This window comes from Neovison vison, chromosome 7, assembly GCF_020171115.1.
Source record: "Neovison vison isolate M4711 chromosome 7, ASM_NN_V1, whole genome shotgun sequence".
Lineage (NCBI taxonomy): Eukaryota > Metazoa > Chordata > Mammalia > Carnivora > Mustelidae > Neogale > Neogale vison.
This window is the reverse complement of record NC_058097.1, coordinates 14,759,741-14,784,705: the sequence shown is the minus strand read 5'-3', so window position 1 is coordinate 14,784,705 and position 24,965 is coordinate 14,759,741. Positions and strand designations below refer to the sequence as shown.

Below are 24,965 nucleotides of genomic sequence, written 5' to 3'. Positions count from 1 at the left end.
CCCTTTTAACCTTGTCCTGCACAACATCTGTGTGGGGGGCTGGGCACTCTCTAGAGGTTCAGTCAGGACCTCTGCCCTACAGAGGGATGGGGACACAGGCCTCTGCGTGTGGCTGATGGAAACAGAGAATGTGACGTGTCCTGTAGCAGACCTACATTTCATGCATAGTGGGGGCTCAGAAAAGGGGAGTGACTGTATTCTTGGGGACCTGTGGGAGGAGCTGGCACCATTGACAGGCAGGCAGAATATTGACCCGTGGGGTGTGCTGAGGAATTAGGGAGACCATTGCCCAAATCTCAGATGGAGAGCTGCACCCTCTGCTGCAGTAGCCCCCAGCCACATGTGGCGATCTAAACTTAAATGAGTTAAAAAGAAATAAAACTAAAAATTCAGTTCCTTGGTTGCAGCTTAGCCGTGGCTGGTGACTAGCCCATCGGACAGCGCAGGAAGTTCCGTTGGGGCCATGCTGCTGTAGATAAATTCTGGGCCCTGTTCTGATTTACCGCGAAGGCTGCGTATCTTAAAATGCAGCTGTAACTAACTTCCAGCTTTTAGGGGTCTGGAGTTTCAGATTCTGTTATGTCCAGTGAATGATGTTTATTCCTATCTTTTCTTAGATCTGCATAAAGAACTGAATCGAAATATTCAAGAGATTATGGTTCTAGATCTTCTTTCCCAAAAGCAATAAATAAATAAATAAAGCCTTCTGCAAATTTCAGAATGTCCCTGGGAAAGATCCGAACACATAAAGTTGATTTTTTTGGGGGGGGGGGTGTTCCCAGTTAGTAGTGCCTTACAACACTTTCAATGTGATTTTTTTTTTTTTTTTTCTCCGCCACCCTGGGTTGAGGGTGGAGGAGTCTGGGGGTGCCTCCACTGGGGCTGCAGCTGTGAAACTGGCCTCTGATGCTCTCCCCCTCTTCTCTGCAGTGGGCGGTGAGATCCCCCTAGACATGCGCCTCGGGGGCGGGCAGCTGGTGTCCGAGGAGCTGATGAACCTGGGCGAGAGCTTCATCCAGACCAACGACCCGTCACTGAAGCTCTTCCAATGCGCCGTCTGCAACAAGTTCACCACGGATAACCTGGACATGCTGGGGCTGCACATGAACGTGGAGCGCAGCCTCCCGGAGGATGAGTGGAAGGCCGTGATGGGGGACTCGTACCAGTGCAAGCTCTGCCGCTACAACACCCAGCTCAAGGCCAACTTCCAGCTGCACTGCAAGACGGACAAGCACGTGCAGAAGTACCAACTGGTGGCCCACATCAAGGAGGGCGGCAAAGCCAACGAGTGGCGGCTCAAGTGCGTGGCCATCGGCAACCCCGTCCACCTCAAGTGCAATGCGTGTGACTATTACACCAACAGCTTGGAGAAGCTGCGGCTGCACACGGTCAACTCCAGGCACGAGGCCAGCCTGAAGCTGTATAAGGTAGGACCCGGGCTCCTTCTGGAAGGCTTGCAGGGGATCGCTGGGGGTTGGGGCCTGGGGATGGCTGCGGACGGGTGACAGTCTGTGTCACAGTGGGGTCGGTGACCAGTTGGTGTTGGAGGGGGTGTTGGCGTCTGCTTCCTCGTGAAGCTGCTGCATGCTGGTGGCTTCTGGTAACCAAAGGTTCTCTCTGAGGCTGCCCCATTTTGGAGGGCAGGTTTTATGGACAGCAGCCCGACTCTCGACTCTGGACAACTGGCCTTTTCCCCCTTACAGTGGTTTGTTACGGCTTTTACGTGCCTTTGTGTTCCTGGGTTGCCCCGTTCCCCTGCGTTCTTCACGCTCCCCTTTTCCGGCTCTTCCCACCCTTCTCCCCCTTTGATCTCTTCTCTCCTGGAGACCCCTGGAGTACAGAGTTCGATTGTTCATGGATTCATTGATTTGTTCATTCATTCACACATAGATATTGAGCACCTCCTGTATACCAGGTCCTGTTCTTGACACACGCCTCCCTCCATGTACAAAATAGACCAAAAACAAAAGTCCCTGCCCTTCTAGTGCTCCCATTCTCTTGCAGGGAGTTGGGTGATAAACACAATGAATAAATTGCATAGTTGACTACAAGGTGGCACATGCTATGGGGCAATTTTAGGGTCCTTGAAGGGGAGCTCCTTTGTTCTTTCCCCCTTTGCTTCCCTGTCCCGTGCCCCCTTTTTCTTCCTCGTATTTACATTTCCCCTCTCTTCCCCTGGGCTTCTTCTCCCCTCCTCCTCCTCTTCCCCCTCTGTCCTCTCTTCCTTCCTTCCTCCCTGGCCCTCCCTGGCCCTCCCCACCCCCTCCAGTCTCTCTCTCAGTCCATAGACCTTAACGGTGAGGAGGAGGTGCTCACATACTGTAAATAGTCCTTTCACTTGCGAGGCAGAATTGCTCCAGACGTTTCTATTGATTTTCACTGGACTTAAAGCCTCACCTTTTTCTCTAATCATCCCATAATGGCTTTAGTATGAACAATCAGGTACAAATCGCCATAAATCTGCCCAGCCTCCTCCCACAGGCCTTCCACACCCTTTTTGCATTTTCTCCCTTTTATCATCAGCCTCTCCCCCCACCACCTCCCTTTGGCTTTCACACCCATTCTCACTCAAGGTCTTTGGTCGAGGGAGCCTTTCTGTTGACCCCGAGTGAGTTTAATCCCCTCACTACCCCTGGTGATTTTAAAGGGAGACTCCCAAGTAAGGCTTCCGGTCCTTTCCCTGTGTCAGCCTCTGCCGAGATCGGTAACTATGATTCATTTTACAATTGCTCGTCTTCAGCTTGGCAGGAGGCCTGTGTAGTGTGGATAAGAAGCCACGTTAGGGGAAGGAGGAGAAGACAGAAATGAGGTGGTGGCACTAGAAGGTTCTGGAATTGACTGCCGACCCCAGCATGGATGGGCTGGGGCATGGTGCAGTGGGGAAGGTCTGAACACCAAGCAGCCAGCCCCTTTTTCTAAGTGAGCAGGAACCTCACTGGATGGTTTAGTTTTAGACCACCATTGAAAGAAAAGGCTCCTTGGGGGTCAGTTTAAGTTAGAGGTCTCAGGCAGCCATAAGGGGGCGTGGTACTGATGTGGTCAGAAAACCTGACGGAAAACCTATAGAAAGAAACTTTTCAAAGGACCTGACTGAGCAAAATTAGTTCAAAGTACTGCACGTGGCCACGGAAGATTGTATGCAACTTTGATGAGGGTTGTTTAGAAGTGACAAGAAGCCAGCTTCTTCCATCTGAGGGGGTGAAAAAAACGCCCTGTGGATGATAAAATGTGCGTGGTGGTGATTCGCTCTCCACGCTACACCCTCCAGTGAGAGTATACCACACCCTTGGCTTTGCTTCTGAAGGGCCTGGAACCTGGAGGATTCCCTGAGATGATGGCAGGTCCCCAAACCACCTTGGCCGGTCACGCCTAGCGAGTCAGGTTGAGGCAGTTTCCAGGGTGGATGTCAGGGAGGAGACGGGGCTTTCCATCTGGGTTTTGCTGAACTATGGACACTTTTCCTCCCTGGCCTTATTTCTCTCTCTCTTTAATTCAAAAGATGGAGAAAACGCCGACTTAAAAAAGGCAGTGCAGGTGGGAGGGCCGTCGATATTGGGGTGCAGGATAGAACTTGGGAACCAGCGCCGGAAGGAGAAGTCCCCAAACAGCGCACTTGGCTGGCACAACCCCAGGGCTGAACACCGCCCCCGCCCACATTCAGAGCAGAATTCCCTGTGTCAGGAGCCGTGGGTCATTAGTCTGGTCTCATTAGTCCTTGGGTAATGAATGTCCCTTGGCTTGCTGTGGCTCTGCTGTGGGGGCGGGGAGCGCTCAGCCACTCCTGAGTGACACGGAGATGGGTCTCTTCCAGGGCGCGCGCCAAGCCTTCCGGTCCAGCGGTGTGACTAAGACAGGCTTCTCCTGCCACTGAGGGGGCTCCCTGTCCTAGGGTGTCATGAGTCTGTAGATTTGGGGCGGGGACTAGAGGTGGTTGAGTCAGTTTTTCTCTAGGCCCTGGTGTGGCCTGTAGTAAATGGAGATTGATTGCATGTTATTTTTCCTCTTGCTAATGTAATCCATTAGCCCAGCACATGCATAATCAGTTTAGAGCACAGTTAACTGGATGTAATCGAGTTCTTTACTGTCTGCTAGAGAAACCACTCCAGATGCTGCTGACCTGGGGAGGGCACCAGGCTTCTCACACACAGCCCTCCTTACTCACCCCTTCCCCAAGCCCCGTCCTCACGGCCCACCCCCCACAAACCCGTCCTGGTCCCCACCCTGCCCCATCCTGGTTCCTTGGCAAAGTATTCATTATTGGTCAGGGAAACTTCCAAATTTGCTTTCTGCTGCACCTGCTCCAGGAGCCATGATGGAGGGGACTTCCTAACGGGTCTCCCAACCCTCGCTTTCAACTGAGGTCTTTATTCCCTCCTCTTCCTTTTTCATGCTGGAGGAGACAGAACAGCCGTCTCAGGAGATGCAAGCAGAGGCGTAGCTCTCTGGTGTGACATTTGACCTCACCAGTCCAGAGTCCCTTCTCTTGGTGTCATAAATGCTGGGACAGACGTTGCTGTATTAAGACCGAGCTGTCTGAAAGCATGAGCTAATTTCTAATCCGGACTGAGAAAGGGTTTTGTTAATCCACCACCCCCATCCCACCTCCCCAGAGAACAGAAACAAAGAACGCTAGTGATGTGCTCTCCCTTGCCTGGAGTTGTCAAGTTTTGATTGTGTGAGAGCAGTTTTTTAATCAAGATTCTCCTTCAGTGAATTCTTCCTGTCTGTTTCCTGGAAGTGGAGGGGAGTGTGTGTGTGTGTGTGTGTGCGTGTGCGCGTGCGTGTGTATATGTGTGTGTGTGTGTGTGTGTGTGTGTATAGGGTGGGCTAGAGAGCCCCAGGCATTAGATGGAAGCTCTTTACTTTTCTCCGGGCTTCCAGGTTGCTCTGTGAAACGTTCATGATCGAATTCCTTAAGTGGTTTATTTGTGTGTCTTCAAGAGTGGTGGGCTCTGGTCCAGCTCTCAGTGCTGCTCTGCTCGTATCCTCATACCCTCTGCTGTTGGGCACCGTGACTGATCGGTCCTGTGGGAAGGCCAGCAGCCCCAGTCCCGCTTAGAGGCTGGGTTCTTGGTTTCTGTCTGCAGTGATCCTTCTGGGTCAGAATGGAAGCATGTTGTGGGAGAGAAAGGTACCTCTCTCCCCTTGGGGCTTGAGGTCCAGAATGTGAATTCCGTAACTTTCTCCTTTCCCCATGTAAAGGGATCACTCCCCTCTTGGAGGACCTGCCTACGCTCCCTCTCCCTCCAGCCATAGAGACGTGAGGTGCGCTTGCTTCCCTCCAGCAGGGGAGCAACAGGTCCTGACAGATGCCTGCCCTGTGTTCTTCTCCGTTCTCCTGCAGGTCCCGAGTCCCTGGTGTGTTGGATTGAGAGCTAGCCTGGGCCCTTAGGTGTCTGTCTCTCTCGACCTCCCCGCTATGTGGTGTCCATGGTGAACTCTGAAATCGGTAGTGTCTTTTGCTTGGGGAAAGAGTACAAAAGGGATGGTTGGAGATCAGTGCACACCTGCCAACTGTTAGAATCTGGTTTTCCCTTTGATATTTTTCTTCACCTGAGAGTCATTGGACTGGAAATTTAATAAAGACCCCACCAGAATCTGTTACTCAAAAGTTCCCAACTGAGATGCCTTTGATTGGGCTGAGACTGAAGCTTTCATATTCATGTTAAATTATATACAAAGGAGGTCATTCCCCATGATCAGGCCAAGCCTGAAGGTTTCCTATACTTCTTTGTGTATAATCTTAAATTATACACAAAGGGGGTCATCTCCCATGGAGTGGTGTTTGGGCCAGCCACCAGAGCATGAGACACCAGCTATGCTTGGCGTAAGGTAGGAGGTAGACCGTGGCGCCACTTGGCTCAACACACCCACCCTCCCTCTCCGCACAGTGGACTTGAACACTGGCCACCCTACTGGGATTCTGCAAAGTGAGAGGTAGTAGGAAACCCTCCATCAGACTCGGCATGACTTGAGATCCCATCTTCTCCGTTATTTCCCTGACTCATGAACTCGTTGGGGCTCTCTCCCAGCAGGGCCGATCAGAAGACAGAACAAATCCGACAAAGATTTCATTGACAGTCTGCATTCTGCGTGCTCCTTTATGGTTACACTTGGAGGGTGGGCTGGCTTAGGAAGACAGCTGCATTTTCCATGCCTACAGGTGGTGCCTGGGAGCCTTTATCTTGCTTGGCAAGCAGAAGGCATGAATCCGCTGGTGACCCTTGCCTCCATCCCCATCCTTTCCTCCCTGGGGCCGTGACATGTTTGAGGCACTGGTGCAGGTATCATCTGGTTTACATTGTCATCCTGGAACCAGTTTCCTAAAACCTTATTTTTTCATTAGGTTAACTTTTTTTTTTTTTAAAGTTTATATTTTTGCCTTCTTCTTCCCATACCTTCGTGCCTTCATTCAAAAATGAAAGGAGGGGACTGTTTTCGTGGTTGATTTAGAAGGTGTGAAAAGCCAGATGATCTGGTGAATTTTAGCCCAGTTATTCTCCAGGCCCTCCGTGTCTAAGAGCAGCTCGGCATCTGACGTTCATGACCCTCCCTTGATTCCTGGGCTCATAGATGTGGGTCTCCTGGAGCAGGGCTGGGAGACTGCACACGGGCCCTGTGGTCATTCCCGGAGAGCCTGAATTGGCTCTGGTGGTATTTCTGACCACCAGTTAGCTGGTAGGTTTAGATTCTATCCTTTTAAGTTTTTTTCCTATGCATACACTAATAGAAATGCATACACATACGTACTATTCCTTTAAAAAACCTTTATAGACACAGGTTGTGCTCTTAGTTTTTTTTTTTTCATGTGACTTTTGATCCTGAAAATCATTTCAGGTCAGTACATAGAGATCTAGTTCCCTCTTTTTTTTTTTTTAAGATTTTATTTATTTGACAGAGATCACAAGTAGGCAGAAAGGCAGACAGAGAGACGGGGGGAAGCAGGATCCCCGCTGAGCAGAGAGCCTGATGCGGGGCTCAATCCCAGGACCCCGAGACCATGACTTGAACTGAAGGCAGAGGCTTAACCCACTGAGCCATCCAGACGCCCCTAGTGCCCTCCTTTCTTTTTCTTTTCTTTCTTTCTTTTCTTTTTTTTTTTTGGTTCCCTCTTTTTTTAAGGCTACGTAGTATTCCATGCATAGGCAGTAGGAAGGCTTACTAGCACGGTACTCTTCAGTTCCTTTGCTACAGATTTCCCAGAAATCATCAGATTTCTACAGTTTAGGAATCATAAAGAAAAAGAAAAAACCCCAACATTTTGGAAAAATCCAGTACAGAGTCGATGTTGTACAAAAAAGAAGAGAAACAATAAAAGACGAACCATCTCACTGATGTACAGGGAGGTTATCCGCCGTGTTCTGATGCTGCAGACAGTGAGGTAGGGAGCAGGTGTGTGCAGAGATCTGTCTAGACCTGTGCTGTCCCAAGAAGTGAGGTCGCTGGATCCCGGGATGTAATGCCAGCAGGTGTTTTTTACTGCCTCTTCCGAAAGAAGGTGAGCATTTTTCCCCCTCCCTGTTGGGTGATGCCCGAAGCCTCACACAGTGACCAGCACCCTGTTCCTTTTCTGCTTTCCTCAGGTTGGCAAAATGGTTACAACGTGGACCTCCTTAATTCTTACATAGGGTGAACACTCTTTCACGGGCTTGTCGGCTGTTGGCAGTTCTGTAGCAGCCTTCCTGTTCGTAGCCTTTGCCCTTTGTTTTTCTGGGTTCTTTTTTCTGGTTGATCAGCAAGAGCTCCTGGCATGTGGGGTTAACAGTCTCCACTGTGCTGTGCCATGGACATTGCCGTAGTTTCTCCTGGTCCTTTGTTCATCTTTGCCTTGGTTTTTGAGGCATTTTAACATATCAGAAACTTTCGTTTGTATGATGTCCGGTCTGTGCATCCTTTTCTCTCTGTTTCTAGCTTTTCTCTTTTCCCAAGGAGGCTCTCTCTTGGCAGTCTTAGGAAATTATAGAAAAGAACAGCCCCCTCTAGAACATTCATTACAAGCCAGGTCCTGTTACAAAGCTTTACATATACTGATTGATTCATCGACTGTCGATGAGCCTGTTTTCAAGTGGGGAAACCAAGGCAGAGAGAGGTTACAAGTCACAAGCTAGTGAGGGCTGTTGGAGTGAGGGTTCAAACCCATGCAGGATGGCATTAATTTGACCGATATTTTCTTCCATACCTTCTCCCTCTGCTTCAGTCTTTAATCCCTGAGGAATCTATTCTGTGTATGGTGCACTGTAATGACTCTTTTTTTGTATTGTGTGATTTAGACCATATTTTCTTTCAAAGTGGATGGTTGATCGTCCAACAATTCCTTAAATAACCATCCTTTCCTAGCTGATGTAAAAAGCCATATTTATCGTTCCCTTCTCTCTAAGTCTTACAGAGCCGATTTAGATCAGTCGGGACATATTTACAGAGTATTGTTTGTCCAAAGTGCTGTGGAAGGAGAAAGGGGAACAGACAGAGACAGTTCTCTTTTCAAGACATGTGAAGTCCTGTGGATGAAATTTCGTCGTCCGATCTTTTCTTGTTTCTCTCCAGCTTCTTCCCCAGGGTGAAATTTCTTGGATTAATTACCTTTATCAAATTCACTAGAACGCAGGACTGCCTTCAGGATCCACCAGGGTTTGGGAGAGGGACTGAGTTGCTTATTGTTCCTTCATGGAAACTGTGCTCACCAAGTATCAGAGAGAGAGAGAGAGAGAGAAAGAGAACAAATACTGAAACTGAAGATCTCTTTTCTGAAGTTCATATTCAGATAACAAGGAGACAGCCTGACTCCGACCACATAGTTCCAGTGTAAACTGTTTTCAGCTACTGGTGATAAGTCTCCTTTTGGATTCCAGAGGTGTGCTGAGCTCCTGATTCAGGCAGAGGAGCAAGGAGGTCTCCCTTCAGATAATCTCATAACTACCACATTGTCAAAATACTTGAAAGCCTCCCAGTCCTTAAGCCGAAAGCCCTAGATCTTCCTTGAGAGGAAAATCTCTGTCAGTTCCCTCCAGCCATGTAGAGGAAAAAGTCACACTTGGGCAATGCTTCGTAGGAATGCTATCTGCTGCCCTAGGGGTGCTCTGTAGCCCTGAGGGGAATTTTCTGCAAGTATTCCATGGCCTCCACATTCCAGGATAATTCCATGTGTTTCCATCGTTCGAGGTAAGCCTAGTCTAGCAGAAAAGCAGCACCATGGAATGGGACAAAGGTGCAAACCCAATTTCCAGTCCTTCCAACTTGCTGAGGGCCTGGACCAAAAGGGCAGATTTGTATCCATTTACTCTGAACAGGTGTCTCTGGGGTTTTGTTTGTTTGTTTGTTTTGAAAGGGAAATGGTAAAGGAACAATTAAGCATTCAGCCATAGCCTTAATTCTGTTTTGGGCATAACTTGAAACTACAAATGCCCTTTAAGTGTGGGGTGGGAAAGGCTGTTAGCACGAACACTTAGCAGTGAGTCATTTTTTTACTATACTATTTAATAAAATTAGGTTTCCTGCATTTGTTCCAAAAAAAAAAAAAAAACCCAGTAATCAGCCTATAGGGTGAAAGGTAAAAATGTTGGACAGAAAATCTATTGCTCACAGGAATGTTGGAGGTTATTGAAACTAGGGTGGTGACCCCGAGGAGAACCAAACCCACCACAGCAGAAACGTCCAGGCAGAGTCCCCAAATTCGGCAAAGAAAAATGCGGAATACCTAGTTACATGTGAATTGCAAACAACAAATAATGTCTTAGCGATAAGCGTATCCCATACGCTGTCATTTCATGTACTCAGTGAAATTCACATGTTACCTGGGCATCCTGTGTTTTATCCGGCGACCCTTCCTCTGGATGGTGAAGAAACTCTTGCATAGCGCCTGCCAACAGGCTCGACAGGAGCTTAAAGAGAGATAAGCGGCTTCCTTGTTGGTAAACCTCCTTTTTTCTTTTTTTCCCAGTGATTCTCAACAAAAGAGGAAAATTACAAATGCCCCTAATGATGATTTCCAATTTTTGTTATTTATAGAAAACTGTCATATCAGATTTTCACATTTTCTGCATTAAATAAAGTGCTTTTCCTATAATGAAATCTGAAATTTTCTTCAGAGCTATTTGTTAAAATTTGCTTTTCAACAATTTTTTCATTATTTCCTTGTCCTGAAGTGCTTTCATGTCACACAGCGAGACGGTGCCCCGTGAAATCCCCCTGCCACTGTGCCGGATGATTCAGCTCCTCCCTGCTCACGCTCAGGCCCCTCTGGCCTCCCTGTGCACCTGTTATTTACATGTAGGTAAGAGAAATTCCCAGTGCTTGAGCCCTGGCTGCTGTACACAGAAGACCCCGAGTGCTTACCATATAGAGGATGCTAATAGGAATTGCCGAGAGTAGATTTGAACTGGGACTAATCATCAAGAATAATCAGGGAACTTTCTCTAGGGTCCACGTCCTCATCCTCTAAAAGGCAAACTAGTTAGAAGGTTAGAAATGTTTATCTACGGAGAGTGTTTGGTTTGTAACCTGTTAATTAGCAGGGCAGGTTCTCAGACCCAGAACGAGGGCCTCCAAAGCATTTCTGGTCTCTTAGGTCAACAGTTGAAACCGTCTTCTCGTCGGCCCGGGACGGCCTGTGCATCGGGCTTGCGGAAAGAATTTCTCCTCCACTTGCTGTGCCTGTTGAGTCTTGCTCTCTGGTGACAAGCTCCTTCTTGAGGATCGTTGGACCTTTGTAACCACACCTGAGCCGGCATATTGTAGCAGGCCGTCCTCGGTTCCTTGTCCCTTGGAACGAGGCCAAAGACTGGGCACAGGCCCCGGTGGTTCTCTGATGGCGGGTGTCCCCGTACCTGTCTGTCGTGTTCACTGGCTTCCTCTTGCTGGGTCAGGCTCCGGCGCTCGGGACAGCATTCCCCTGTGCGGTCTCTGGGACACGGATGAACGGGAAGAGAAATTCTCCCTCTGGGTCAACAACATTTGTTGAGTGCCAATGTCGTGCTGAGCTCTGGAGAGGATTTTGTGTGGACTCAGGCTAATGAATCTTTAACACATTGTTTTCCCCCTGAAAAACCTGTTTTGTGTGGGGAGCTCTTTGTGAGTGGCGTGTGCCGGGAGCGCGTCTTGTGCCAGCGTCTGCGCTCTGTGGTGGCGACCGCCCCGCCACGGTCCCTTCTCATTCCAGTGAGCCATTCGTGTTGCGCTGGCTTCTCAGTCTGCATTTTGTCCTTGGGCTAAGCCAGGGGGATGTGAGCCGAGACCACGCATAGTTCTGAACTAGGAGAAGATTATTCTGGAAACTTGGGGCAGACACGTCCAGTCTGTGTAGGGCCGGAATGTTTTCCTGATACATTCTTATTCCTTCCTGTCTTCTTCGAGCCCCCAAAGCAGGACAGATGACACGACCCACCACAGCCTGGTGATACCTGTGCTGCTTTGACAACCGAGGAAGACAGAACCCAGAATGACCTCACAGCTTTTCTCACAGAATTCTGTGGCCCGTTCCTGTCAGGGGAGCGCCAGCATCACTAGGCTGGTCGTTGACTGAGTGGTGTTGGTGCACACACGTAATGGTCACCCAGCTCATCCCTGGCGCTTACGTACATGTATCTTTGGGGACTTTGGGACAGTGGGAACGGTAATGTTGGGGTTTTGTGTTGATTCCTTGGTTCCCTGTGGCCCTTGCAAGGGCCGTGGGAGGGAGCGTGTGGCAAGCGGGGTTCCTGCAGACAAGATGTCCGGGCTCCTGAAGATCTAGGAAGGGCTCTGATTTCATTTATGGCTGACACTGCCCTAGTGGGATGACCCTGTCTAGTCTTAGAACCCATATTGCTGACTTAAACGAGGACTCCTATGAGCTCAGTGCTTCACGCCCCAGACACTCAATGAACCAGCGACTACCACGGGCCAGGAAGGTTCTCTGAGCAGTGGCATGTGCTTTTCCTGCATTTAGGGCACTTTGTGTGTACTTGTGAGGGGAGAGGTTCCCCCAGAGGTTCCCCTTCTGCTCCAGTGTCCCCTTCACCAAGGTGTTTTTCAGCATCATCATCCCGTCTCTGCCGGGCCTTCATTTTTCTGTATTGCCTTCTCCTACCACGTCTCTTATTTTTGGAAAATGCTTAAAGATTAAAGAAGCTGGGGGAACTTTCTGAGGCTCTTCCTGTCAGCCAAGCCAAGAGGCGTGGGTCCTGGGACTGCCATTTCCTTGGCGCCCTAGACGTTAGTCAGCAAGCGTGACTGCGGCCAGCTGTGCTTGAGGAAGTGCTGTTGGGAGCCCCGTGGCGGGAGGCATCTGCCTCCGTGTTTGTTGGCTTTCTGGTTCTCAGATTAGGGTCTCACCATTGTTCTTATTTTTGCCCAGACTGGGTTCCCATTAGTGATGGCCACAGCTGCCAGGATAGGAAGGTCTCGTGGCTTCTCTGGGGACAGGAAATCTGTACTCTGTCCACGAATGTGTCCCACGTCCTATCCACACGCCGCTCCCTTCATCTCCTCGATCTCTCTACCCTAATGTGCACGTCTGGGCCTTGGGTGCTTGGAGTTTATCCAGAGTTCAGACTTCTCCCTCTCTGGCGTTGTAGCTCCCAGAGGGCCCCAAAAGTCCCCTTGATGTTCCTTCTGCCTTCCCGGGGCCTTCCACAAACACAGTTTGTGCTTGTCTTCTTTGCCTGGCCTCTTCTTGATTCCTCTTGAAGTGTGGCATTTGGAACAAAATTTTACCTGAAGATGTCTCAGCAGCGACAAAGCCCAGCTCCACCGAGGGGTGACTAATTACACAGCTAATTAATCCAACAGATGTCATTGCAAGTGCTCCTTTCTTTAGAATGTGGGTGCACACATTCCACATGGCTGACCTGGGCTTTGGGCCTGTTGCAAAATGTCTTTTTTTTTTTTTTCTTTTCTTTTTAAATCAGACTTGGACTTTTCAGGATGAGTATCTTTCTCGCCCTACCTTTATGCTCTAGTGACATGGCCCTGCTTTTCCAGAAAGCTCTCTCCTGCTCCTCCAGCCATAGATGGTATCTCTGCCCTGAGTGCAAGTCAGGCCATTTGGCACCGAGCCGATCTGTGTGTTAGTCTGATCACGTGTTGGTTTGTTTCCCCAATAGTCTGTAAGGCTCCACAGCACAGAAGCTGCCTCGGCCGTCGCGGGTATCTCTCAGGAAGGCAGCACGAGGCAAGACAAGCCGACACCGGGAGAGGGGACGGATTTCTTTCCCTTCACCTCATTGTCTTTCCTGAAAGCAGGTTTGTTTGCAGTGAGAATACCAAGGAGTGTTCGAAAGGAGCCCTGTCGCTGTCAGATGGTTAAATAGGACAGAGCACCCGTGATTTCGTTGGCAAATCATACAGCGCCTATGCGGGCCACAGAGAGGGTTCTCGGAGGTGAAGGAGGGGTGTCAGGAAGCAGGAGGGAGGCGGTGTCTTCATTCCCGCCCCCTTCAGCGTTAGGCATGGAACAGACAGGATGACCGAGTGCAGGTGGCTTCGGAGAGGCTGGGGGGTGTCCCCGGTGGCCGTGGGGCTCCGGCCGGCAGCCTGTGCCAGCAGAAGCTGACTGGTTCCTAGTGGGGGTGGGGGTGCCCGCCCAGGGCCACGCTGACTACGTCCTGGTGCCAGCAACCCCTTGTGCCGTGGCATGCCCACCCTGTGAGTGAACTCCTAGTGTCCCCTCCCACTCCCTGGATCTGGAAGTGACCTATTTCACCACTGCCGTGACACGTCACCAATGGCTCCCATGTGGCCAAACCCGCTGGCCATGTCTGAACCCCATGTGACTTTTCGGCAGCCCTGTCACCCTTTCCCTTCCCCCTCTGCCTTCTGTGATGCCAGACCGGCGGTTTGTCTATGCCTTCCCCGTGGTCCCCATCTTGGCTTCTCTTCTGTCACTAATGGTAAATACTTGGCTTCCAGGGCTTGGCCCAGGTGGCCTCCTTTCTTCTGTGTGTAGCTCTTCCCGAGTGTCTTACTTACGCCAGCGCCCTTACAGCTCTACCTTCTGGGGGCACTTGAGTGTGTATTGCGAGCCCCGAGTTCTCTCTCTATTTCCTTCCCTGTAGCATGTTTCCATCTGAGTATCTGAGCAACAACTCCTCAAACTCAGCATGGCCTAGAGACAGGGCTTGATGCCTGTAACCCCCAAATAACCTTTCTCCTTTAGGCTCCCGCATTTTGCCGAGCGCCACTGCCGGGCTACCATTAGCTCAAGCCAGTAAGCTGGCCCTGGTGTGTGGGCCCCCTTTCCTTTCTCTCCCTCCAGCCCAACCATCAGTAAGTCCTGTTGGCTCTACCTTCTGTGCTTTTACCACCCACCCCTTTGCCACTCACTGTGTCAGGTCTTCCCCCCGCTCCTGCTTTTGCCCCTTGCAACCCACTGTATACGGCAGTTTTATGAAGAGGAGAATCAGATCAGAGCCGTCCCCTGCATTGACCCAGCAGTCGCTCTCCATCCCACATAAAATAAAAGCCAGACTCATGGCTCTGGCTTAGAAACTCCTCTCTGATCCCCGCTCCATTCCAACTTCATCTTGGAACACCCATCCCTTTGCCCACTACACTTCAGCCACAGTGGCCTCCTTTCTCTCCATTCAGTGTGCCACGGGGCCTTTGCACCTGTGGCTCCACTGCCCAGAATGTGCTCTTCTGACCTTGGCATTCAGCTCTCATTTAAAAGTCTGGTCCTCTGAGAGGGTTTTCCTGACTGTCTGCTCTCAAGTTACCATCTCTTCACTTTACCCAAGTTTACTTGTCTGCATAGGCAGTTATTACCCATTTTTCTTGCTTGTTCATGTATTCGTCTCCCAAAAGATCAGGGACTGTGGTTGTCATCTCCATGGCTTTACCCTTGGTTTTTAGAAGAGTATTTATTGGTCACCAGCCTAGGAAGCGTTTATTGGAGTGACGGAAGTACTAGCAGAACGTGCCTGTGGTTTCTCTCTGACCCCAGAAGGCAGTATAGCAGCCCTGTGTGAGCAGCTTGGCGCCTGCAATTGAGAGTCCAGAAGCACGTGTTGGAGTGAACAGAGGGCCTTGCAAAGCTGTTCATAGCCATGTCACTTGCCGCTGGCTTTGTGCAGAGCTCTACCTCTGTACTGACCCCCTGAGAAACGGGTTCTGGTCCCCTTGTGCAGCCTGTATTCAAGTATTGCAAAAATTGCTATGTGCCGCTGGATTTGGCCCAGTATTCCAGAATTCTGCCAATCCATATCACAACTCTTTCTACTCAGGGGTCCTAGAGATTGATGTCACGGTAGAAAAATTAATGGTGCTTTGTCCCTTTTACTTCATATTATGGGCCATTTTTATAGTAGTGTTCCTCCTCCACTCGGTTATAAGACCCTCAACAGCAGGATCTGTTGATTTTCATCCACCTTTGTGTCCTTCCCCGTGTCTTAACGATGTTAGATAGACAGAGTGTCAGCTGAAGATTTAGTACCCAAGGACGGAATCTTAAACATAGAAATACGAAGATCAGGTCCAGCCCTGAAAAGCCTGCTCTTCTTCAGAATCTCCCCTGCTCTGTTGACTCCTGCTCTCCCTGGGCAAATATCCGTGTCCGAGTGATGCTAATTAGTCCCGGATCTGGTTGTCCCCAAGAGATCCATGAGCCTGGTGGCAGAATACATTCCCGGTAAGAGAGGCCCCCAGTCGGCTTCTGTCCTCTGCTCCCATGTTCACGCCACACAGCTCTGAGCACCTTCTCTGAGCAGAACTGTGTTGCAGCTTCTTCAGGGCTGTGGTCCTAAACTGTGTCCACCGGGTTGACTGTGATTCAAAAAGAGATACATTTTACTTCGGTGACTCAGCTCATACATAAGAGAGAGAGATTTTGTGTATATCTCTGAAATAGAAGTATTGTAATACAGTTTTATCCTTTAAACATGGACCTCATATTGCTACTTACTGTTCTTTCCTGTTGTTTTACCCAAGTCTTGGTTCTATGCCCTGCATGGGTTTGAAGACCCGCCCAGGCAGTGATACTCAGCCCAGCGAGCTTTAAAAAAACAGATGGGCAGGCCTGGTGCAGCCCAGCCCACGGAGGTTCTGATTTTGTGCTCTGCGGGCTTCTCCTGTGTAGCCCTGGGTTGAAAACCGTTGCGGCGATGGCTCGCAAACCACGATTTGGAAAAGAGTGCCACGTCAGGTACAAAGGGGAGCTGGAGTTCAGTAGGAAGAGTCAAACGTGGACACGAGTTCTCCCTGCCTGCAGGGAGGTTCGGGGAGGGAGAAATCGCTTGCACTTGGTTAGATCAGAGGAGACCACCTCAAAGAGAGGGCTGCTGGACTTTGGGCAAGATTTGAAAAGAGAGCACGTACAGAGATGGGCAAGCTGGACAAGGGCAGGTTCTTTTCTCCCCATCAAACCTGAGGCCATATTACTAACCTGATTTTAGGGACTAGTGTTTCCTCTCACTCTCTTGTGGTTACTATACCTCTTCAAAGAAAAATCAGTTATAAGCCGAACATTTCATACTAAAAACTCACTGGAATTGGGGCCTTTTTAGTTTTCTCTGCTTCACATGATCTGTCGCAATAATAAAAATATGAAAAAAATGCCCCATACACAAATACTGAACTCCAGTTAAGGCTTTCCTCACTGAAGCATATACAGTCTGCGGTTTACTTCACAATGCCTTCACAAAGCTGCATTGATGGACGGATAAAAGAATGGATAGCCATGCAGTAAGAGATTAGTTTTAGCATCTGGGTGGTGGACATATAGGTGTCTAGTGACTTTTTTCCAGTACTTCTCTGTAACTGTCAGTGTTCATAATGTAGTGTGGGGGCAAAATTTTTAATATGGCCTTTGGCTCAGTCATGCTCCACCATGTAGAAGCTTTGTGTTTGACGTGAGCCCTCTTCTCCACTGTCACTGTCTTCCTCTTCGCCTTCCCCGGCCATAGGGGAGAATAATACTGGGGTGCTGTTGTATCTCTGAAGACAGGGCTCAGGCGAGTTATTTCTGTGTGTTTTTTTTTTTTCCAGGCCAGGGCATGCATTTCTCTGGAGGCAGGATCATGGCCGGTTGAGAGGCCTCAAACCACTGCAGGAGAGGTGGTGGGCATCCCACCAGGTTCTTGGTCATTCAGACATTTCAGATGCCCACCAGATGCCAGGCACTGAAAACTTGAAAACTTCAAGACAAGATGTCCAGATGTGTTAAGGGAAACTGGGCAGTTTTTGGAGTTTCAAGGAGAGAAAGTCTTTCTGATGTCAGGCTGCCTGGGTTTGAATCGAGTGGCTTGGACACGTAGCTGATTTCCTTGGTGTCCTTCATTGTAAGATGAGCTACTAAAACCACATGCCTGAGCGTGCTGTTGAGTGAGTTAAATGAGATAATACATGGACTGTGTCTACAGTGTAGTCAGCATATGGTGCCACACAATGTATGTCTTTATGAATACTGTTTTTCTGTATTAGTTTTCCCATTGTCTTAAGCAGACCACGTAATCAAAGTCATTTTATAATTTGGTTTTCTTTAGCTTTGAACTTGACACACTTTGGGTTTGGAAGACAGCAAGGCTAGTATTGGTTGGTTGATTGGTTGGGTTTTTTGATCTGGAGGAGGGAGAAAGGATTGCCATTGAGAGAAACATGGCCAATGTGTGGGAAACTGAGCTTAGGAAGGTCATTAACCTGGGCCATTCAGTCATGGTCTGATCTCAAGAATAGGGGGCTTGCAGTGATCACTGAGTTGCCTTCAAGCCCTGAGTGTATTCATAAGACTTTAATGTTTTGTTTTTAAGGGAATACTTCAGTCTCTTCTCTTAAGTAATGGAGCTGGAGCTGGTCCAGTGAAGTTCTTGGGAAAGCTAGAAAGTAACCCAAGTCCAGCTTTATTTTTGCTACTACTTCTTTGACCCTTTTTCCGAGAAGTACCTAAGGGGTCTTCAGTTGTGAGAAGAGAGAGCCGTGAAGTTACTTTTACTGACATAAGTTTATAAAATTTCCCTGCCGAACCTAGGGACCTCACTATTTGATATTCATTCATTTATTTATTTATTTTAAAAGCAGGACTTCCCTGCAAGCCACCAGCACACATATCTTTCCCTTATGTGCTGAAAATGAGCTGTATTTAGGTAAGAATGTAGGCTCGGAAACTGGAGCAAAGTACACAGCACACTCAGAGAACTTTTTAAAAATATTTTCTTATATTTCAGAAAAATTCATTTCTGATTAAAGCTAATGCATATTCACTTCCCCCCAAAGAAATTATAATCCAAAAATGCACAGCATGGAGGGCAAAGACTGAAAAGTGAAAGTTACATTCAAGTTAACCTAGAGTGCATTTGGCTCTGGTATCTCTTTATGTTTTGTGTTTGTGTCTGTTTCCGTTTTGTCACTTTGGCAATACCACAGAGGATGGTGCAGGGGGAACAGCCTCTGAAGACAAGGGAGGTGTTAACGAGCGCCGCAAATCTCCCATACCCACTTCCCCAAGTTAGTTCATTCCAACTGAGAACCACAGTGTCGGTGGCGTGGTTGACTTAACGTGGCCTTAGGAGTCCTCCTTTAGTGTTGACATTGGTGTCCCTGCTTGTGGCTGTCCCCGTCCCAGTTCCCATTCACTGTAGTAAACACCTGCAGTCAAGTATGCAAAGCTGTTTCCATGGCAACCCTTTGTTATCCATTAATTTAAAATATTCCAAAATTTTTCTTCAGCTGAAAGTTTTGTTGTGTGTTTTTTTTTTGTTTTTGTTTTTGTTTTTTTTTAAACTGTGCATTCATTCCTCTTCTTCCCTTATTTTGTATGCAGCAAGTTAATCTCCTTGGCTGCTCAGGTTCTGGATGTTTTCTCCCTACCCCACCTCTTTTGAGAGCTGATATTTTTTTTCCATTTTTCCTCCCCCCCCCTTTTTTTTTTTTTGCTTTAATGAAATAAATGGCTAAATCCAGGCTCTCTGATTACAGCTCTGAGTCAATAAGTGGGAGGAGATGCCTCCCTCCTTGATTTGAGAGAAGCAAAACTTAATGCGAAACAATCTTTAACATCTGAAATGATGTGCAAAGTATGTGCAACAGAAAAATCTCACCAAGTTCATTGCCTGCCTGATGATTAGATCAGCATGAGCGGATCTGGAAAGTATTCTTGAGAAACAGAGCCGCTCTTTGTCATTTGAATGGTGAATTTAAAGGCCACTCTAAGGACTGAGTTTTGGCAACGTGAGTTTCATGCTGGTGTCAAGGGGTATGTAAGGATGGCGTCCACGGCTTATGTTTGGAAACACCTATGAAATGCAATGCAAATCAATGGCAATAACCTGCTAAGATTGCAAATTTGAACCCAAATGAGGAAATGCAAAAATGAAAGCTTTGCATGGCAACACTCATTTCACATGCGGTAATTATTACTACCAAATAGGATATTTTAATGTCCAGGATCCAGGACATCCTTATGTCCTACCATTGCTGCTACTCCATGGGCAAAATTTTACAACTCTCATATGCTTGTCTTTTGCATTTCTCATAATTCAGATGAAGGTAATGATTCTGCCATTTTCTGTCAGTATCCTACTATTCCTTATTTTAGCAAGGCACTGACATGACACTTATTTTCTTCCGTCGTCAGTTTTATGGGTATTTCTAAACATGTCGCTTTTGCGCTGCTGCGTATGTTGGGCAGTGACAGGTGAAGGTGGCGGTAGTCTGGGTTCATTGTCACGTAGCTTGAATTCCTGGTGTCTTCCCGGCTGTCTAGGTTCTGCGCTGTTCGTGCTAGTCCCTGTGCACCTTGTGTCCCGGTCATTGTGGGCATTAGGATAAAGGACTTTTGTTGGCCTCAGTGCACTCCGGACTTAGAAAACATGTCAGAGTAGATCACACAAATGTCATATCTTCTGCTCCTCCCTCCCCCCCCATTTTATTTTTTAGAAGTTTACTTTCATTTTTCTTTTCCCCCCTCTAACTCCAAATAGAGGGGCAGAGACTCTTTATACGCAGAAGAATCTTGAAGTTTTTCTCAGAGCCACTCCTCTGTTACCTTGGGGTGATAGAAAGAATGCGCAGGAAGCTGTTTTTAGCAGGAGTGGGGCGTATGGGTGGAGTAGGCTCTATGCCTACTTTTTACAGTGCAGGTTTCCTTTCTTCTTCCCCCTTCTCGTGTCGGGGGCCTGGGAGCCCAGCATCCCTATGATTGCTCTTGATTCGGCATAATTGATGTGGTCTCATTTCCCACAGCTGATGAGGATTATATCAGCTTGGTTTAACAGTCTCATTTTCTGCTCCCAGTGCACACTTGTTTTAATGTGTTTCAGTTAATGAGGTAGAAGGGAGAACGAGGTGTTACTGTTTACACACAGACAGTGCGCTTGTGCAGAGAGCCCTGCCACAGCCCACGTGGCCCTGGGTGTCCTCAGGGGCAAGTCCCACGGAGCGAAGCCACCTTTTCGGAACATGGGTTTTTCAGGGCTAATGCAGATAATGATTATTACCCATAAGCTTTGCCAAATAGTCTTATTAATACCATTTCTCTTTCCTCGATGCATCTGTCCTGTGCTGTCAGTAAGAGACTCTTAACACGGCTCAGAGCTGGGGGCGTAGCTGAGGGACTTGGCCCACCTTCCACCAGAAGCCTTTCTTGGTTCTGCCCGCCTTCCACCAGCGCACACCCCTAGGGGGAGCCCTCCCAGAGGAAGCTTCAGAGCGTTTGAAGCAGCATGAGAGAATCTAGTTGTGGAAGTCCAAGAGGAGCCATACCCCGGTGTGGGTAATACCGAGAGTCTGAAACAGGCACTAAGAAAAGCATATTGCTCTGTTCCTTGGGTTAGAGCAGTGTTGCTGTTAGGGATAGTTGAAGGGCTAGAAGAAACTTCCAGGGATAGATTTGCATGAAGGGGATTCTGTTTTGGGTCCTGCTCTTGCTCCTTTGGGGTTACCATCGAAATTGAAGTGCAGATCCTGCCCCCTCTTCCTAGACTTGCTTAGGGTAGCCAGGAAACCAGGGCTGGGCAGGCCTTTTGCATGTATTCAAATCTCTAGCCTCTGGATGTGTGAACAAGAAAGGGAGTAGCAGAGGTCCAACAAAGGAGACCTTTCCTTCTCTGGGCCCACGTGAGCCATTTTGTCAGCCACATCCAGACTTGTGGACAGACACATTCTTACACGCCCTGTCCCCCCTCTCCTACCATGTTCAGTTAAGCTCTTTCTTTTCTTCCTTCTCTCTCTCAACATGGAGTGCCCTAAATGGTTAAACCTAGTGTCTGGCTTTGGCACAGTGCCAGCCCCGTGGGGCGCTGTGCAGGCTGGAGGCCCCCAGCGCATCCCAGCTTCCCGAAGGCACAGCGGCCGTGGGTTTCAGCAGGAATTAAACAATTACTAAGTCTTAGTCCTCCCCACCTTCCGTGGATTGACTCTATAAATTGTCAGCCTGTTGACATTTTAATGCGAATTATGTCATGTGGTATCCCCTTTGATTTCGACATGCCTCAGTTTGTAAATACATGAGCCACTCAAAGGCTTGTGGTTAGCGTACACTCCGGAGGCCTCGGGGTTTTTGGTGGGGGAGAGAGCGCTGGAGAGCACACAATGCTGGGAGTGTGCCTGGCGTGGAAAGCCTCTTACAGTTACCCAGTGTGGCTGCGAGGGCGAGCCAGGCCTCGCAAGGGGCCTGCTGCGAGCCCCAGTGCTGAGCTGTTCACCTTCCTGTCCCGCCCTGGGGCCCTGGCCAGTCCCCCACCTTTGGGACCAAGTCACCGGATATTTTTACTGGATGCATGGACAGTCGAGCGTTTCCCCAAAGCCGCTGTGCAGCTCTGTTCCTCCTGCTGTAGGGCATGATGTCACCTCTCCCGTCACCAGCAGCTGGAGCACAGCCCACTGATTCTAGATTCCAAAGCAAGCCTGGAGGCCAAGGGAGCGTTACCTTGGAGCAGGTGTTTCCTTCCCCAGGGCTTGGCCATCCCCTTGGGAGAACAGATGGGAAAGGATTCTGTAGGCTGTGATGGATGGGTGCAGATTGAGAAGTTGAGGAAGGACAACGGTGCATAGCAAGGATGGGTGAAATATATGGAGGAGAAAGGAAGGTTTGGTATTTGTGCAGGAGAAAAAGAAAGAGTGGAACCTTGAAGTTGTTGCATGTTCCAGTTCTCAAAGTGAAATTCAAGGGAGGAGATTTCAAAGTAGATTTTAGGAGGCAGTTCTCTGGTGAAAACTGAGACACCCCTGACCTAAGACCCTCCTCCAGCTCCCTGTCCCCAGCACCTTATTTCCTGGCTTCTGCTCTCCTCATTTGAAACTTTCCTTTAAAATGAATAACCGTGGAGGAGCCAGCTTCCTGGTGATCCTTTGCACGCAGAATGTCAGTGGTCTAAAAAGTTAGAATTACCCAGTTTGAGATTTGTAGTGTTGTGCCCCGACGAGCTTGGCCAGAACGACATCATCAGTAGACACTTTTTAAGAATGGACCAGATGTAGGAAGGTTGGTTTCTGCTTTGTACAAAAAGGGTCCACACTCTTCCCCCTTCGGAATACAGTAACTGCTGGGCCTACTGTCTGTGTTGGAATTTGGCTGACTTACAAAAATGTCATGGGATCTCCGATGGCCATGGGTGGTCGAGACCTCTTTCCCACGTGCTGAGTAATGCCAGTTTCCTGTGTGAACAATGCCCAGATTAAAGCAATTGGAGTGACACATCATCTGAAAAGGAAGAAGGGACCCGGATTCCTGTTGATCAGAGACGCTTCTAGCTCGTTGATCTCTCCGGTACTTCCATGAGAGCTTGAAAAAGTTCTCCGAAAAGCAGTGATCCAGACAAGTGTGTGTGAAAAGTGGGGTTGCTGTGGAAGCTTCTTCTTTGTCTCTTCTGTGGATTTATCTGGCTTTTAGGTTCTTGGGGAAAGGAAGTGAGTGGGACGGTGGGACCAAATGAGACAGAGACAGAGGGACAGAGAGAGAAGGAGAGAGAGAACACACCCAGCTCAGGAGGCTGTTTAGTTGGCTACGATGAGAAATTGTACTTGGTTTCTCTTCAACATCTAGTTTGAATTTGGTTGTGAGAGTACACATGAAATAAAATGATAAGACATTAAAACAGTTGAGGCTTATAAGAACATTACTCTTTGTTAGCTTAAAAAAAAGTTCCAATTGATATGTATGTCTTTCCCAATTAAAACAAGCATTGGCTGCCTGTAGAAAAGGAGGCCTGTGCTTTGTAAAAAAAAAAAAAAAATCATAAAATGTTTTTACAACATGAATGTAGACCTGTTACCTAATTCCTCATTTCTGTAGTAAATATAAGTTAACTGTTGGAAACATGCTTTCAGACAAATTTAGGCTCCCTTTCAATAAATTGAAATGTATTTCTATAACTTGCTAAGGAGTGGGCACGAACAGGCTGCGTGTCTCTTTTCATTCCTGTCTACCAGAGGCTGTAAAACTTGTGGTCACTGCTGCGCTTGGCTGGCCCCCATTGCAGCCCCCCTGGACACGTGGTCAGAGGGTGACCCTTGGTTTCTCAACTCCATAAATGAGAAGAATTCTGGATGATGGTAGCGTTGAAGGTGGGGGGAATCCGTGAATTTGCTTTCATTCCTTTCTTCCTTCTTCTTCAACCTTACTCCTTCAAAAAGAAAGGCAGCTCAGCGTGTAATGAAAGGTAATGAAGAGACACAGGAATGGGGTGAGCGTTACTGGCGTGGTCTGTGTTTTGGCCCAGCGGGGGGATGTCATCTGCAGAATCACCCGTCCTCCACCGGTGGCGTGTGTATCTGACGTCGGCTGCTCTGGTTGGGGGTGTTTACTCTGATCTGGTGTTGACTCTGATCTATGACATGTTCATCCTCCCTGAAGCTTTCTGACACTCAGGGGGCTTTGGAATTCGCTTGCCCTTTACAGAATTTGGGGTCCTGAGATTCTTCTGTTGGACTTGATTAAAATCAGCAGAGCTAGCCAGCTGGGTGGGGAAATCATGTCACCGTAAAAGTGCACCAGACTCGCCGTGGCCAGGCTGAACACGAAACTGCATCCCTGGTGGCCAAGGCCTGTTCAGAAGGACGAAGGCAGCTAGATTATGGGCAGCAGGGGAAAATGGGCAGCCGAGTGCCCCATTTCTATAGCACAGCAATGGCTTTGTGTTAACCTCCCATTCCAGCTTGTCCCAGCCCCACAGCTATTTGCATAGCGCACAGACAGCGGATTGTACAATGCACGCAGGTATCGCCAGCGTTGGCAGTGGACCACGGATATGAATGGGACCTGTGTGTCCCTGTTGTAAGACCTTCCCAAACCACCCCTGTGACTGCGTGGAGTTCAGTCTTGCTGGGGTGTGTGTGTGTGTGTGTGTGTATGTGTGTGTGTGTGTGTGTGTGTGTGTGTGTGTTGGGGGTGGGTGGCGCCTGACCTGTCTGTGTTCTCACTTCTGGGGTCTGAAAATGGATTTGTGTAAAGGGTCGGAGGAGATGGGATTAAAATCTCACAGGAGAGAAGTACCCTGAGGAAGAAGACCCAGGAGGTTCATTTAATAAGAAGAGAAGAACCCAGCGCAGTTAGAGGCAGGTGGAGGAGGGGGAATGAATGAGACAGTGAATGAGAAGGGTTTCTGACAATTAACTAATTCTCCTTGCTCCAACCCATGACAGAATTAATCACACATTAACACACTGACAGCAAAATTAATGTCATATGCAAATTAATAGTGCAGGCTTGGCATTCAACAGCCTGTTGGCTTTTTCAGGCTGGCATTGTCATTCCACCCCGCAGCCCATAGGCTGCCGCGTCAGTGTCACCCCACCCTCTTTGTGCCCGAGGATACCCACTGCCACCCCGGAGCGGAGCGACATCCCCTTGGCTGGCTCGAAACCACGTGGGTCAAAATCTCTAAGCAGGGGCGCAGAGTCAGGGATAAGAGGCATTGGTTAGGAACCCTTTGGGCTCTCTTACTTGCTTACCTCCGCCATAGTTTTCCTTACAGGTAAGCGGGGGGTCCCGAAGCATTCCTGGGGAGCTACCACAGTGTTTGCTCCCGAGGGGCCATCCTGAAGAGATGCGGCGGGTCGGA

The 24,965-nt window shown here is 48.7% G+C and overlaps 1 protein-coding gene across 1 annotated transcript in view; it reads left to right on the top strand.

Moving 5' to 3' along the window:
- ZFHX3 (zinc finger homeobox 3) overlaps positions 1–24,965 on the top strand; it is a 159,303-nt gene that overhangs the window by 6,625 nt on the left and 127,713 nt on the right. Inside the window, exon 2 of the mRNA XM_044255817.1 lies at positions 931–1,427. Within this exon, the coding sequence (XP_044111752.1) occupies positions 931–1,427 (497 nt within the window). The remainder of the gene's footprint in view (positions 1–930; positions 1,428–24,965) is intronic.